The sequence below is a fragment of the Dermacentor andersoni genome, chromosome 6 (genome assembly GCF_023375885.2).
Source record: "Dermacentor andersoni chromosome 6, qqDerAnde1_hic_scaffold, whole genome shotgun sequence".
Taxonomy (NCBI): Eukaryota; Metazoa; Arthropoda; class Arachnida; order Ixodida; family Ixodidae; genus Dermacentor; species Dermacentor andersoni.
The window spans coordinates 57,334,126-57,350,611 of NC_092819.1; the positions used below are offsets into that span (position 1 = coordinate 57,334,126).

General features: G+C 45.3%; 1 protein-coding gene across 2 annotated transcripts in view; it reads right to left on the reverse strand.

Moving 5' to 3' along the window:
- Window positions 1–3,252: 3,252 nt before the first annotated feature.
- Window positions 3,253–16,486, reverse strand: part of LOC126522810 (transketolase) — a 34,840-nt gene continuing 21,606 nt past the window's right edge. For both annotated transcript variants that reach the window (XM_050171627.3, XM_050171628.3), the window contains exons 6-11: window positions 15,992–16,191; window positions 13,947–14,111; window positions 13,252–13,408; window positions 11,007–11,221; window positions 8,641–8,857; window positions 3,253–3,602 (exon numbers count right to left, since the gene is read on the reverse strand). In XM_050171627.3, coding sequence (XP_050027584.1) covers window positions 3,430–3,602; window positions 8,641–8,857; window positions 11,007–11,221; window positions 13,252–13,408; window positions 13,947–14,111; window positions 15,992–16,191 — 1,127 coding nt within the window. In that variant the 3' untranslated portion in view covers window positions 3,253–3,429. The remainder of the gene's footprint in view (window positions 3,603–8,640; window positions 8,858–11,006; window positions 11,222–13,251; window positions 13,409–13,946; window positions 14,112–15,991; window positions 16,192–16,486) is intronic.

The following is a 16,486-nucleotide window of genomic DNA, read 5'->3' on the forward strand; positions in this document are numbered from 1 at the left end:
CGATGTATGCAGATCTGCTGTCATAGGCATGGACTGTATCCTTTTTCTCAAAGTTCGCGTTAACTTCTGACCCTTCCTATGCCTATATACTTTCAGCAAAAATTGAAATGAGTACAGTGTAGTGGGGCTGATATCAGCTATACATGTCCAGTTCACGACATGGGTGCGGTGATAGTATATGCTCCACCTGAACGTTTTGGCCACATTTTACTGCACTATATTTTTATTTATTTTTTGCCACATCGTGGCAGGGAGCGACTCAAGTCATTGCCATTGCAGTCCTTTTTTTTTTTTGTTCCAGTATATCGCCCAGGCAACCTGCCTGGGTTTGTGGTATGCGCAATTTTCTGTGTGGAACCAAAGGTAGTTCCACAGCAGTCTACGTGTGGTACCCAAGTGTTTAGTATCCCATGTCTGCCGGAGGACACCCAGCAATGCAACCCCTAGTTTCGTTTCACTGAGTGTTGCAGATACGCCACAAATTCAAGAACTTCCTCCGCACTACTTTCTGGCTTTCCCAGTCCTTGCTTAGCAATCCCTGCCTAGCGTGTCATGGCAAGCTCTTCCACATCATGTCGCCAGGGTAAAACCTGTCAGTTGGTCTGTTCGTGAGTGACTATGGTGCCCCCCATTGCCAAAGTAACCAAAACCAGATGCCCGTCCTAAGAGGGGAGCGGTGATCACACATCGTGCACCACATGATCCTTTGCGAAACTTTTATTTACTCAGCATCGCACAGAGGGCAATTACGGGTGAATAATGGAGAAATCTTTCTTACCTGTTGATGCGGTCCGTAGTTTTTGCAGCATTACATTGAGTTGGTGAGAATACGCAGTGAAGGAGGAGAAAGTGCCTGCGAGGAGGTTAGTAAAGGACTGACGAACTACAGCAGCATGCATAGTGAATCAAACGCCTGTAACGTTTCTATTAAAGCATCATTTCCAAAATTATTGCAGCTGTGTGTTCTGTCACGTCTCAACACAGCCAAGGGCATTACCGCGAGGCAAACCGCGAGATGTTTACTGCGAGTTTACCCCGCTCCCCTCCATTCATGAGCGCCCATTCAGAAGTTGACGCCGGCAGTTGACGGGTCAACAAAAGACCCCTCTACCTGGACCTGACAACCTGAACTAATTGATGAATAGAACCAAAGTCGAATGCTGCCGTGGGGACGGCTTCGACCTCGGTTCTCAGATAGCTAAATATGTGGGGGCTAAGGTGCAACATCGGAGGCGGAGTTCGGCGGAACGGTGTGATATCATGGGCGGGATATTGTGACAGATTCGACGATTGTGATTGGCCGCGATACAGTCACCAGATTCCTTAATATGGTCGCCTAGGGAAGCTGAGGGTTTTAAAAGCGGAGACCTTTGATGTAGTGTGGCTGACGGGTCCCGATGTGAACTCAGACGTTTATTATGCTCCTACACGGAATGGGCTTCCGTATCTGTAGCCAGTGTAAATAATGTAAAATAAACCATTCTTTCTTTATTCCTACAACCAGACGTACTCATCAATGGGCTTGGTGGATTCCTGGCCCAAACGCCACCTCGAGCCGCAACAAACTGGTTGGCAGCAGCGAGATCAAGGCACTCCTCACGATCTGGGATCGACGGACCTGGGAACCTTCGCAAGTTCGAGGTAAACTGAGGAAGGAAGAGCGACTTCCGTGGATCCAGCACCAGCAGACCTCCTCTTCGTGGCTCAGAGAGGCAGAACTGTGGCAGTAACGGCATGGAGTCTTGGACGACTCGAGGAAACTTGAAAAGCAGCACAAGGCAGTTCCGCGATCTGGGATCGGCGGACCTGGGAACGTGACTCCGGGAGACACTACCTTCGCAAGCTCAAGGTAGGGCGAGTGCTAGAGCGACTACGTTTTAACGGACAATGACAGAGTCTTATCGGGGAATTAGCTGTAATTGATCCCCACTGGATGTGCGGTCAATACAGGGGAAGTTGTAGTCGGCTCTCTGAAAAGCATGGATACCACCAGGTTAAAAAAGGAAGAATAGCTTCTGTTCTTGGCAGCAGAGCTCGGCATGGATATTAACCACAAGTTGAAGCCCAAAATTCGTACGGCGATTGACGAAGTGCGTTTCGATGAGGACGAGCTCACGGATGCCTGGGAAAAGATATGTTGCGAAAGGAGAGGAACAAGAGAAGGAGCGCAAGAAAGGAGAGGCAGGAAAGCAGGGAACAAAGGCAGGCAGAAATTGAGCTCCCGAAAATAAAACTGGAAGAAGCAAGGTTAGCATGCGGGGCGGTTACAGCGCCGCCACAAATGGAAAGCATGAAATTGACCCGAGTGTCAGACCCCCAGCTGCAGTGCATCCTGAGCCGTCACTTCGGAAGGGAACCTCGAGGCTTCGGCTCGGGCAACCTTGCAGCTGATCGCCCTCAGGTTGAATCTTCTGGCAGCGGAGGGGTCTGTTACACCTGAAGACAACCAAGGGCATCAATTAGATGTTTACCACGAGGCGATCGACCCCCCCCCCCCTTTCATCACTGCCCATCCAGAAGACAATGCAGCGTTTATGGGTCAACAAAAGACCCTTCTACCTGGACCTGACAGCCTGAACTAATTGATGAACAGGGTCAACGTCGAAAGCTACCATGGGAACGGCTTCGACCTCGGATTCCCAGATTGCTAAATATGCAGGAGCGAAGGTGCAACATCAAAGGCGGAGTTCGGCAAAACAGTGCGATATCATGGGCGGGATGTTGCAACCGATTCGACGAATGCGACCGTCTCCAATACAATATTCAGATTCTCTAGTCTAGTCCTATAAGAAAGACTTAAAAGCATAGACCTTTGGTTCCACAGGGCTGACGTGCTGATGGGAACCGACGTTTAATATGCTCCTGCTTGTAGTGGGCCTCCGTATTTGGAGCCAGTGTAAGTAACTTAAAAACCATTTTTCCCTTCATTCCTAGTACCCAATGTTGTCGTCGATGAACTTAGCGGATTCCTGGCTCAAACACCACCTCAAACCACAACAGTTCTACAATGGCACACAGCTACCACTAAATAAAATCCAAGCTCAGTGGTTAAGGGGTTCTTGAATGAAAGTTATACTGTACATGCCATTTCAGGTTCAGCTGCTGCTCCATAGAATGCATGTTTAGCTTTCAGCTGTGGCATTTTAGCAGCATCACGGCATTCAGAGATTCTGGCACACTGTACAAGCTTTAGGCCTTCTTGCTATAGCTCAGGCACGATTATCTTGCATGCAACAAAGACAATGCCCGAAATAAAACTTGAAAAATTTTAATGCACAGTGTATACATTTGAGACTTGCTTGGAATGAGCGCAAACAGATAAAAATATATTTTTGAAGGACGCAACAAGCACAGGGTTATTTCAATACAAGCAGGACCTAATTAAATCTGCCAGCATAACGATGATGGTTCATGGAATTTCCACACTAATCAGACTTTGAGGACTTCATGGACAGCCTTGACGATGTGCTCAGCATCAATTCCAAACATGTTGAGCAGAGCAGCGGAGGGGCCACTCCGTGGCACTCCACGCACTGCGAGATGCTTCACGACGATGTCCCTCTCCAGGGCCACAGCCGAGCTGACTGCATCCCCGATGCCACCTAGAAAGGGGGAGTAAAAGAACACCAATCAAACCTCTCAGAAGCGGTATGGAAGGCAGACAGTTAAGTTTTATACAATGGTGGGCTAGTTGGTCAGATTTACACTGGTGATTGAGTTAGGTCACGACTGCAAATTGCGACCAAGGAGTGGCGCATGGCAACCGTTCACAATGGCAAGTACTACTTGCCAGCTGCCCCCACCGCAATGTTATCGCCAACCGATGGCTTCCATGTCTGCTCACACCACCATCAGCATGTAAAATAAGCGCCAGCGTATACAGATGCCCTGTGCCACCAACTGGTTCGGTAGGTCTGCAACCATAGTTGTGCAACTTAAAAGTCGAGCGACTGACAGAAAACAGCCGCTTTTTGACCGAATCGGTCATGCAAAAGCAACACAACTGTATACCCACAAACACAGCTAAGTCCAAATTGCGTTGTTCTTATTTGGTGCGTGTTCAAGCTCACATGTTGCCAAATTAACTCTAGAGTCGACTCATTCAGCTTCAGAGCAATGTGTGCCAGTTGAGGTTGTTCTGCATAAGTGCAAGTCAAGTGGTTGCAAGTCTGGGTTAGATCAAGTTGCAGAGAACTGGAACTTGTGCAAGCTGGAGTGAGTTCAAGTAAGCCATTGGAATGGCATGAGATTCATATTTGTGTCCACAAGAGCTGGTGCAAAACTGAGCTGCTATGATCAAAAGTGAATCCGACCAGCCGTAAAGCTGGATTACTGAGCTCATTATTTCCCAAATGACTGAGCAAGCCCTAATGAATGTGCCCCGAAGTGGGCATGTCAGAGCCGGGCTTCAGCGAGCAAATGAGTCTGGTGGGGCATGATTGCTCACAAATACAAGTTCGAGCCAAACTGAGTGGTCAGTAGGTCAGATTTTCATTCATTTTACTGACCTACACACGTGTTCTTGAGGTTCGTGGCTATAGGGAAGACAACTGAGGGCCCTATCTGTCCGAATAGCTCATGGGGAGTTTTTCAGACTGCTAAACAAAGAAAAGATAAGAATCGTCACAGATTTTAATGGAAAAGCAGCAGTGACCATCTGCCGAAATCCTGTTCAGCATATCAGGATGCACAATATTCTGGAGCAATGCTTGCCTGAATGGCATCATTGCGAGTATCCACTGGCCCGAGCAACCATTGTGGTAAATAGATTGTGCATCATGCTGCTAAATTTAACTATTGAAGTGGACATGCTAGTACAGCAGACTTCCATTAATTGGACTCCGGTTAATTCGATCCAGACCGAAGGTCTGAGCCACCCCCATAAATTTCTATGGGCCAAAACTATTTTTCATTCCCAAAATAGGCTTTCGCTGGATAATTCAAACTTAGTCAGCATGCAAGAGTCTAAGCCCTATGGTGCCCGAAATAGCGACCCCCCCTTAGAGGCAGGGTCTGTATCGGCAAAGATTAGCAAACAGTTAATGCACTGAACAAACATCTCCCACTGAAAATGCCCATTTTTAATCTGCCCTAGGAAGATTTTCAAGCAATAACCGCAGCTCGCAATATTTGGTTACAGTATTTCTTCTATTATAATGTGCACCACCCTTAAAAATTTGGGCTGGAAATGTTCTGTGTGGTGCAGTCCGATACAATATGACAGCTTTGTGGCGTTTGTGTGCTTTACCATACAACACCATATAGCAGTGGAGCCGACTTGAAAGATCGCGCAGCATAGCTGACTTTAGGAAATCTGCTGTCATTGAGAAACAGATTAGACCCTTATTAGATTTTTTTTTTGCAAATGAAAATGAGCACGCATTAGATTTCTATGTTGTTTAGAAGCTTTATAGCCATCTGTACATTACATTTTTTACTCTGGACAAAAAGTGCACGAGGATTTGATTTAGGCAAATGCAAGAATGTAGCAAATACTGCCAAATGAATCAGCAGTGTGTTTTGGAATTTTTTCTGTATATTGTTTAACTCTTTCATGCAGTTTTCCTTGTGAGTAAAACTTAATTTTATTCAAGAAGTGAGCACCATCTCGTAAGAAAATGCTGTTCAGTGAAATAATTGTCATCTTCCGTTGGACAGAAGTGAGGTGGTTACCTGGGGTGACCAAGCACTAAGGGCCTAGCTAAGTTCCTGTTTTTATAGCAGGCATAAGGGGACATTGCATGTCTTTTGCACCCATGTTGTCCTCAAAGGATGGTGTTTCATAGTGCAGACAGCACACCTCTGTGGAATGCACCTTTTGAACTGGTGCTTGCAGTGATGTATACACTTTGTAGTGTTTACATAAGGGCCCAATTTTATTATCTGGGCCACCTCTGTAATGGAGCCCCAGAAGAGAACACATTTCACAAAAATTTGGAGTGTATAATTTGCACCACTGCTGAGCTTGTGTTAAGGACAGCTTCAAGAAAACGCTGAAGACCTTTTATTGCGATAGCAATTATATGGATGCTCCAGGTGCATTTTTGCCGTCATCGGCGTGATGTTCCTTATAAAGTCCAAAGGCTGTAACACCATCACCGCGCGCCGCATGCTTTACGTGTGGGTGAAAACACCCGAGGAGTGCAGATGATCGCGGCTCAATGTTGTGCGCACAAGGGAGGAAGGCGGAGAGCAAAATCTCTATCTTCCGTTGCATGAAAGGCCATGGGGGGTGGGAGGGAGGGGCGCGGTGTTGATCTCTAGCAGGAACTGCGTATTTTGCGGCCGGGCACAAGGGGAACTGATGACGGCTCAGTCTTGCACAGGAAAGGGAAGACAGTGGGGAGGCAGCGCAGGAGGGAGGGGGGGTTTTACATTCCAACAACTGCATACTTAGAGCGGCGGTGCGCAGTCGCGCGGCCTGCATCTTGAAAGCGATCTGCAGACGGCTTAATACCTATGTGTGTGCAGTTTTCTTTCTGCTGTTGGCGTTGAAGCGATAGACAGGTCGAAGGCCACTTCGCTCGCTGCTGCTGCTGCCGCACTTGCTCATGCCTTGCGTTTTGACAGCGAGTGTCTGCAGTCATCCAGCGTGACGTGTTCATGTTTGCTTGTGCGTGCGTGACAGCATGCTCATTAATTCGGTTAGTGAGCGAATGTTTCCAAATTTATACAGCCGACGAAACTACTGTCCTTAATTCATAAAGCTGTCGCCTAATTTGCTATCGCAATCGTTGCTTTGCCTTTCACGCAAAACGGCAACGTTTTTGTTCTGAGTGGAAAATGACACTCCACTTATGAAATACTGCATATGTATCTTATTGACCACAAATAAAGACGGGGACAGTGGAAGAGACAAAAGCATGGGCAGTATTTGATACGCAGTAAACACTAACTAGGCCAAACTGAAGTTCTTCTGAAGCAGTATGATAAATAGTGTAACAACGGTGGATTTTGAAGGACAGACTCCATGTAGGCACACATGTCATGAGAGAAGTACTATAATCTCCATAAACCTTTGTATCAGGAGGCTCAAACAGTGTGAAGAGCTTTTGTTGTGCTGGCTCTGTATGCGAGTGTTCTAGTAGATTGTACCAACAGCTTAGAAGCCAGAATTTTTGCCATTTGATTTGTCACCTCCTGCAAAGCTATCACAGTGATTGCATTTCCCCAAACCCTTAATATTAAACAAAGCAATAATTATAAAACCTAGCGAAGACAGAACTTAAGTGTCTCTCCAGAGAAGACTTGGGTTCAGCGTGCATCTCATGGAGGTAATCGTGGTCAGGAAAAATGTTGCACCATGTGATACTCGAGTTCAAAGGCAGTGCGTGACCACTCGAATTAGCGGAAACTTGAGAGCACACCATATGAAAGTCAACACACGAGACTTGAATGCCGCAAGAGGAAAAAAATGACAAGGTGGTCACCCCAGGTAATCACCATGCTGGAGAGAGTTCATTGGACCTGCCGGATAATTTGATTGATTTCAATGGTCATGTCAGGATCGAATTAACTGAAAAATGCACACTGGAAGGCTAACACGAAGAGCAGAGCTTGTGCTATCATCTTGCGACAATGCAGTCAACCACAGCATGCAAACCTTTGCGACTCGACCTTCACTGTCAGCATTTTATGGCTGCCATCTGAGTACAGCAAAGTAATCAGCACGGAAAATTGCAAAGAGGACAGTGACCACATTTTTAATGCATTGTGGTTGACGACGTCACGAGATCCAATACAGTGCCATCAGTGAAGTCCTGCAATTCATTGCTTCCGCTAAGTAGCTACAGCTGCCATTAGGTTCTTCACAGCTTATTTAAGCTGCCATGCCTTGTTTTGCGACGATCACAAAACATAACATTTTCAACATACAGGCTCCAGCATTCTGCAGCATATGGTGTGCAAGGAAACTTCATTAAAATACTAGTTAGAGTTCGGCAGTCTGAAATTCACAACAGCCTACTGGAACATGCATCAGCTGTAGCAGAGACTGCAGAAGTACACCAAGCTTGGATGCAGTGAGGCATCTAAAAAGGCTCAGGTATGATGAAGGAATTGTGTCAGATGTTTGCAAAAGCCTTGGGTAAATCGCTAGCAGTGGCATACCAGACAAGTAGGACTTCCAAAGGGTTCGAGAACTCCTTTATACATATTTGCTCTCTGATGTATGAGCTGATCGGACTTGCATACATCTGTGAATTTGTTGAACATGAAGTGTTGTAGAATCTTAGATGTCTCGCCTCATGCTGCTCTAGCATGAAATATGTGGAGTATTACACTTGAAAAAAAAAATAAAGCAGAGAAATTTCTCGACAACATACTGCAATGCAACTACAAAGGAAAAGAAGAAAGTGACTGGCAATACAAAAGTTTAAAATAAAGGCAGTTGACTAGTTGGGCACAACTAAGTCTCAAGAACCATAGTGAAAATGAAATTAGACTGATTTTGGAGAGAGCACGGGGAACCAAACCTTGAAATTTTATATTCACTCTTCAGGTCCCAACTATACATGGTTGTGGTAAAGGCACATGTATTTTTCGAAAGTCTTTTCACCAATGCATGCACACCCTATGATTACGCCACTGTATGTCACGTGTTTGGACTTTCATATCCAGGACTTGGCTGCAAGCACTTACCTTCAGGATAGTGGTCCTCAACGACAACAATGCGTCCACCACACTCCTTGGCATTGGAAATGATGGTTGGCTGGTCGAGGGGCTTCAAGCAGAATATGTCCAGCACCCTCACGTGGATGTTCTCCTTCTTAAGAGCCTCTGCTGCATGCAACGCCTCATAGAGGGTAACGCCAGCACCAATCAGCAGGGCCTTGTCTGAGAGGCTTCTGAATACCACCTGCAGAATGTTCCCGCACAGAAGTGAAGTTGTGCTCGAAGGACTGCCACAGATTAAAACAAAATCAAGGAATTTAATGTCCCTAATCTGGGTAGTAGGTAGTAACGAGCATTGCAGTGGAAGGCTCCGCATTAATTTTGACCACCTAGGGTTTTTTAACCTCTTCAGGCACCAAATAATTCTTGCCGTTGAAGATCTAGTTTCACCACATTTCTTGAATCTTTAGAATCATCAAAAGCGTTCAGATGCAGAATGCAGATTAGGAATTTTCAATTATTAAGCTAGCTTTGTGAAGTTCACAGAATGCGGACTCCACGTGAGAACTCTACAGCAGCGTCAGATATGAGAGCATCAACTATTTCATATCTGGCACACACACACACAAAGAACGTATTCAGCAACTTGAAAATACCTGCGCGAAATACAGTGAAATAAATTAACCCATTACATGACGGCATACTGACACTGAGCACCAATACCCATCCGACTACCTCTCAACCTGTTTCAGCAATACTATGCGAAAAGTATTCAAGTAAAACTTGCAGCACAGGTCCAATAAGAAGTGCGTGCAAATTTACGAGATGCATTTTAAATATTTTCATCAGTGCTACTGCTTTCGAAGCACTAGCTTCGCGAAATTGTGCACGTAGTGCCTGAACGGGTTAACATGCTCCAAACACACAGTATTTAAGCATTTCTGCGTGTCACCCCATCGGAATGTGGCCATTACAGCTGTGAAGAAAACTTGACTTCGTGCATGCAAGCAGAATGCCATAGCCAACTACACTCAAAAGTGTACGCTACACACCAACTTATACCAAATGACACTGGGGCGACACAATTGCAAACTTTACTGTCCGTACAGTTCCCATGCTCATTTTGTGCAAAATAATAACAAGGTTTATAAATTTATTCTCTCAATACACTGATGTCAGGATAACCTAGGTAAGGTTTCACTAGATTTGCATTGAGCCCCAACACAAGCTAATGTCTACATGGCTACAAAGTATGTGGTGGTGCTAAACTGCATCCTTGCATTTCGACACTTAGAGTACTAGTTCAAGTAGTTTTTAGAGCGAGAGCTCTACTACTCCAACAAACCCAGAAAACGCCTGGTTCTGTAAATGTGACCTTCAAGCACAGCCAGAGTAAAACTGGGACTCTGGCCTGCCACTACTGGCGGCTGCTGCATATGCCGCGTGGGCACCCATATCGTGAAAACAATCGAAAACAATCTGCGACGTTTATAACGTGCACCAAGTGCTAGTAGCTTCGTTTTCAACGCTTAGTTCGTTTTGAAGCGAGACGCAGCATGAAGGCCAATGTTTCGCATGTGCTGTGCTTTCAATGCTTAGTTCGTGTTGAAGCGAGACAAAGCGTGAAGGTCAATTCACTCGCTGCTGCTGCTGCCGCGTCGAGCAGTGTCTGTGGAGCGACTGCAGATGCGGTAATTGCCGACGCCGCCGAGCAGCGTAAACTGCGTTCAACCACGGCAAATTTCTCGTCAGTACATGACACAGAGCAATACACAGAATATATCTGCTTGTGAGATAAGTGAGTGTTTATCAACATGAGTTGACACCATATGAGCATATGCACCGTCAATGCGAGCTACGAGATGCTCCCAATTCATGCACTTGCTAGCAATGCCACTGCATCATCGGGTCTAGGAGACAAGCATGCATTGCTTGTCTAATCCATCCAAGCATACTTACAGACTGAAAATATTGACAATAAGTCACTGACACTACTTGGACAGCTTCGCAGCACCACCACTTGCCCATAAACATAATGTGCAAGCTGACATTCAGGATGCCTTACAGCACGTTATATGCCCGAACATGTGCTAATTTACATATGCATGTTCACCCTATAGAGAAAGCAGTTGAAGGAACACTTGTTTACATACAGAATGTTCCCATTAACTTGGAAGTTGACCTCTGCTATATTTACACGACCAGCTACAATCACTGGGTATGCGACAGCAGATACCAAAAAAAGAACACTGCTTTAATTCATACATAACATGGGCCTTATGGCACACGTAATGCACAAGGCCTTATGGCACACGTAATGCACAACAAACATTACCCGTAGAGGCAAGTCTTCAACCCAATAATAATAAAAAAAAGGCAAGAAAAACTCTTGCCTTGCTCTTGCCGATCTCAAACTTCTCGTCATTGGGGTAGATCACAGCAGTGTTGGGGCGCGACGTCCTGAGGAACACTATGCCCTTGTAGTTGGCTGCCAATTCAACGGCACGCTCGCAGGACACCGCATCACTTGGATAGAAGACAACGCAGCCAGGAATGGTTCGAAACATGGCAAGGTCTTCCAGTGCCATCTGGGATGGCCCATCCTCACCTGGCAGAAAAAAGAAGTAGCACTTACAGTTGAACTGCTTGCATATGTTTCTGTGTGGAGTGCAGGAAAAAAAAGTAAAGTCAGCCATAAAAGCTTATGGGACACGATATATGAAAAAAGCTCAATCTCCACAAAGCTGGGAGAGAGCTTTGAAGTTTCCATCTTGATTTGTCAATGCAAAGTTTCGATGTAGTAGACTAAGACTTGCACGGTGATCCATGAAAGGGGCACCGCAACACTTTTCTGAACATTAACATTTGCGATCTGTAGAGAATGCCGTCATGAACATGCAAGCTAAATACAGTGAAACCTCATTACTATGAATGCATTAACGAATTTTTCAGAAATATAGCTTATAGTTTCAAGGTAAGAATATTTCAGTACTACGAACCTTCAGAATACTGAACTTTTCAGAATAACGATCATTATTCAATTTCTGCGTTATGCTAGCAATGCTTGCAATGCAATCTAAGCTGACCCTCGAGTTTGGTACATGATGATTTGGAAAAAACCACCGGCCTAGATTTGAATAAGTACGGTATTATATGGCGGAAATCAAAAATCCAAATTTTCAAGAGCAAAGTTGCGGGTGTGCCAATTATGTGGGTCCATTAATTAGGCGAGTGTATACGGTATATTTTTTTACAAGTGTGGCGATATTGACACTTTATGCGCAAACAGTGCACAATATGGCACATGGCTTGAACTAACATGGCTGCTTTAGTTTCTGTCAAACAAAGCACACATGAACCAATTCCATTCGAAGAAGAGGCAGAGAATGGCAGCATAGTTGGGTTATTAACCATTAGAAGGACGAAGCAAGACTTCAACGGCACTACAGATTTGCTGTCAAGCTGATCGATTAATGAGGCTTCACCGCAGAGTAACTCTGGTTAACCTCCCTGCCTTTCTCTTATTTGTATCTCTCTACTGTAGAGTGCCGAGAGTGTTTAAAACAATGGCCTTGGCTCTAGCAAGTGCCCTGTAGCGACTCCACTCATTGTAAAACTCCTGCTATGTTAAACATTTTGCCTGACAGGGTGGGTAACACTAGATGCCACTGCTAGTATCCCCGACTTCACAAGGTATGCAGTCTTTCTGAATATTCCTTCCAGCGGGCTAGTTATACAAGTGCAATTTTAAGTCACTAAAACTGTAGAGTAGAATCTCGTTTGTCCGTATTGGAAGGAAAAGCTAGGAAAAACGTATTAACCAAGAAAGCGTGCGATCAGAGGCGACTAAAAAAATTGACTCCACTGTAGTTGACATCGAAGTATAATGCAAGGCATTGTGCGAATCACTGCAGCACGAGACACCGATCTGGTGGGGGCTCAAGCGGTCCCAGACGCGCACTGTCGCTTTTACAGCTACGGAAAGCTTACGCTTGCGATCCTGGAATTCAGCCTGGGTGCGGACATGCGTCGTGCTAGTGGGGCACAAACGACCAGAGACGTACATTGTCATTTACCTATTGCACACCGTTTTAAGAGCGCAATGGGAAATATAAATGAAACCGAGCTGGTAGGCACACCAGAATGGAATACCTACGATTGCCTCTAGAGCGATACACGATGCTCCCTTTGTGCTGCCTGCAGCAGGGAACGGCGGCGCATTTGGGTTATCTCCTAATAAAAGCATGCAGTATGCTTCCAACAGCACTACAGCCCCCGCAATGTGAAACGTAAGTGAAGATGCTTATCACAGTAGGGTTGGTGGCAATAGCTGTGAATTCAGTGTGCAACGACCTGGAAGGCTTGCTGGTACTGGAATGAGAAGCTTACCGAGCACCAGTGTTTCGAAGTGAGACAGGCGGGCGAGTATTGCAGGGAAGATTCTGCTGGGGGTGGCTACTGTCCTTGATTGAGCATGCTTCGTGCGTTTTGTTTACATATGATCTAGCGGCCAGAAAACAATCTTAGTTTACGGATCTAAATGTTCGTGTCAAGAGACCATGTTTTCCCGCAAACGTAAGAACCAGTAACCGGAAACACAAGTCCTGTGATCCTTATATTCCCTGGAAAAGTGCCTACCGATAGAGATCCCAGCATGAGAGCCGGCACACTTGATGTTGGCCTGAGAGATGGCGCCCATCCGCAGTTGGTCAAATGCTCGCGTGAAGAAAGCAGCAAAGGTGCTAGCAAAGGGGACCGTCCTCCCACGACATCCGCAGCCGATGGCCACACCAACCTGGAAATGGGAAACAATATGTGCAATCTCTAGACTGCCCCCTCGATAGACATTTTCTCGCCGACTGAGGCTAGAGTTCCTGCAAGGCAGTATGCCAAGAGAAAGGTGCCAGTAACCAATATTTTAATCGGTGGATATGGACACTCTGTGCATTTTAGAAGACTAAAAATTGAACTCTATTGTCAAGAAAACTGCATGCTACAGAGGGGCCGGTATGCCCAGTTTGAGCTTGGCCTTAACTTTTTTTTTTTTACCAATGACCGGTACCCTTTTAATTTGTAGGCAAGTGTGCTTTGCTGCAATGCACATGTGCCAAAGAAAATTATATTCTAGAATATACACTCAAACCTCATTATAATGAAGTCAAGCCCATTTGACTCAAAAATACCCGAGTTATATTTAAGCAATACTTGTGCTTCATTACTCTGAAGTGATGAAGCTCTGTCGAAACTTTGGCTCCAGGCTGAGGCTTCCCATGTCTCTCCCACTGTTAACCACTTTAACAAGGTGTAGAAGCTATTGTCGACCCAAGACTTACCAAGTTCTGTTCAGCAATGAAACACTCGATGAACCGATCTGGGTGGGCCTTCTTGAACTTGTCGGCAAATGTCGAGTTCTTGGTGTCGCCGTCCATTGCAACAACCCTTTTGTTGCTGGTGCCGAGCTTTGCCAGGGCAGTTCCATAGGCAAGACGGGTTGCAACCTGCATCGGACAGAAGTGGCATGATGCATACCTGAGATTTGAAAACTTTGGGTGCTGGGCATTTCTGCCTGCTTTGGGCTGGAAGGTACCTGTGGCACATCAACACTATATCACTGAACCTTCTACAAAGTATTTTTGAACTAAGAATTCAAACAATTCAGATGCGCTAATTAAGGACTAACCAGGATAGCAAGTTTTGTACAGGCAACACAGTCTAAAAAAAGATTATGGGATTTTACGTGCCAAAACCATGATCTCATTACGAGGCACATCGTAGTGGGGGGACTCCGAAAATTTTGACCACCTGAGGTTCTTTAATGTGCACCTAAATTTAAGTACACGGGCGTTTTCGCACTTCACCCCCCACCAAAATGCAGCCGGCATGGCCAAGATTATACAGACATCTTCAACATCTGTCACTTCAAGACACCTCGTAATCAGCATCAAAGTCCCCTGAATTAGAGTTCATAACAAGCTCTTGAATTTCTGCACCCTTCAAAAAAGTGCAAGTTTGTTTATAACTAGTCCTCCATGTCAAAAAACTAGATAGAAGCAAAGCCAACAGATAAGATTTGTTGCAACAAGGGTCGTACGAAAAAAAAAAAAAAACAGCCGTACATTTTTAGTTTAACTGAACTCTGTAGGCGCTGCAACCAGTGCATAGGTTTCACATTCATAAATTGTCTTGGGAAAGGCAAGGAGTGGGCTAAAAGTTGGGAACGGCTTTAGTGGGGAATGGCCAGGGTTCTGTAGTGGCACTCAAGACGAGTATACTTGAACAGAGCATTTAATAAATGGGGTTAACAGTAGGGGTGTGCAACAGTAGACTGAATAATGAACCGAATTAAGAAAAAGGAAATATCGAATCGATAATTTAAGTTTAACACTTACAAATGTTGTGCAAGAAAGCAGTGCTGTATGAACTTTGGAGTCTACTAACATTGCATAACAATATTGCAAGCTATAAGTAGCTGAGGTACCTAGGAATTAAGATGAACAGTATGGGCTACTCTTACTAATGGGAACATCAAATTGGTATGCCAGCACATATTACTACTCAGTTCTATATGAAAGCTTAGCAAATATTTATTTTTTTTATCGGCAGAATGTCCGATCGGAATCAAGTGCTTTTTGTCCCTTGAAGCTGAAGCAGTAAAGCTGTATAGTACTGAATCTCACTGGATCTTCAGTTTAATAGCTTACTAGTTCTTTATGGCAATATTATTGCATAGAAAGTTTCTTCGCAGTTTTACTCCAAAATACAGAACTGTTTTTCCACCTTTATGGGCAGGTGGGTTATCACCAGCTCATTAAGGTAAATCTGCATGACAGATGAAAGTGTACACCGCGAATCACGTTACTCGATCACAACTTCATGTGCAGCAATTGCTGCTGCAGAGTCTACCACAGCCCCGCCGACTGAAGATTAGGAACTTTTTCATTGTCAGGTTCAGCATCATCTGCCACTTGTCAAAGGTTCTGGAACCAGGAGGGCGACAACAAATTCACGAAAAGCACATTCACATACACCAAGGTGTTTATAGTCGCAGCATCTAGGAGGACAGCAGTATCCAAACAACTTCGCAAGTGCTACTCGCCAAGAGTGAGTATCTCAGTAGTGAGCCATGCCCGCAACATAAACTATCCGCTCACCAATTACCTCACATGTGCCACAGGCCAACAGTTTTACAGCAACATGGAACCCCACCCTTTATGTAATACCCCTAAATAAAACTGAACTGAACAAACTGAAATATAAAGAAAAGGCCATAAGCACAATTTCACTTGTCCCACCATATGGCAATGCGGACATCTGATGGTGCTAGAATGGAACCCCCCTTTGCTCTGAGCCCAAGGCAAGAGGAAAAGAGGGGTGTTACCTTGTCCCCCATCTTGTAGTTGGGGGGCTCAGAGAGGCGAATGTTGGAGATGTCCACGGCAGGTGCATCTTCCTTCTCGGGCCTCTGAGGTGCCAGCTTCCACGGCCCCTTGCTCACCATCTGCTTCTCCAGTGCCTCGATTGCAGCCGCTGCCTTGTCGCCCAACGGCTTGCCGTGCCAGTTCTCGGCATCCTCAATGCCTGGACAGCATTTAGCCATTCATTGCACGCTTCCTTAAACTGGCCTGGACATGTGCATTTCTCAAAACTCCAGAACAATCACAAATGATGGTGGCCCTCGCCTAGACTAACCACTTCGGTAGTTCGTCCTGCGATGCAAGCACTTCTCCAGAACACCAGAAACACACGTACGACTCTCTAGCTCAGCACGAAAAATAAATTTTAGAATGAGCCTTCGTTATCGAAGGTTGAAAGCAGCGCTTAGCATGTGTTACACTAAGCGAATAGAGTACTAGAACTAATGCAACCATGGCAC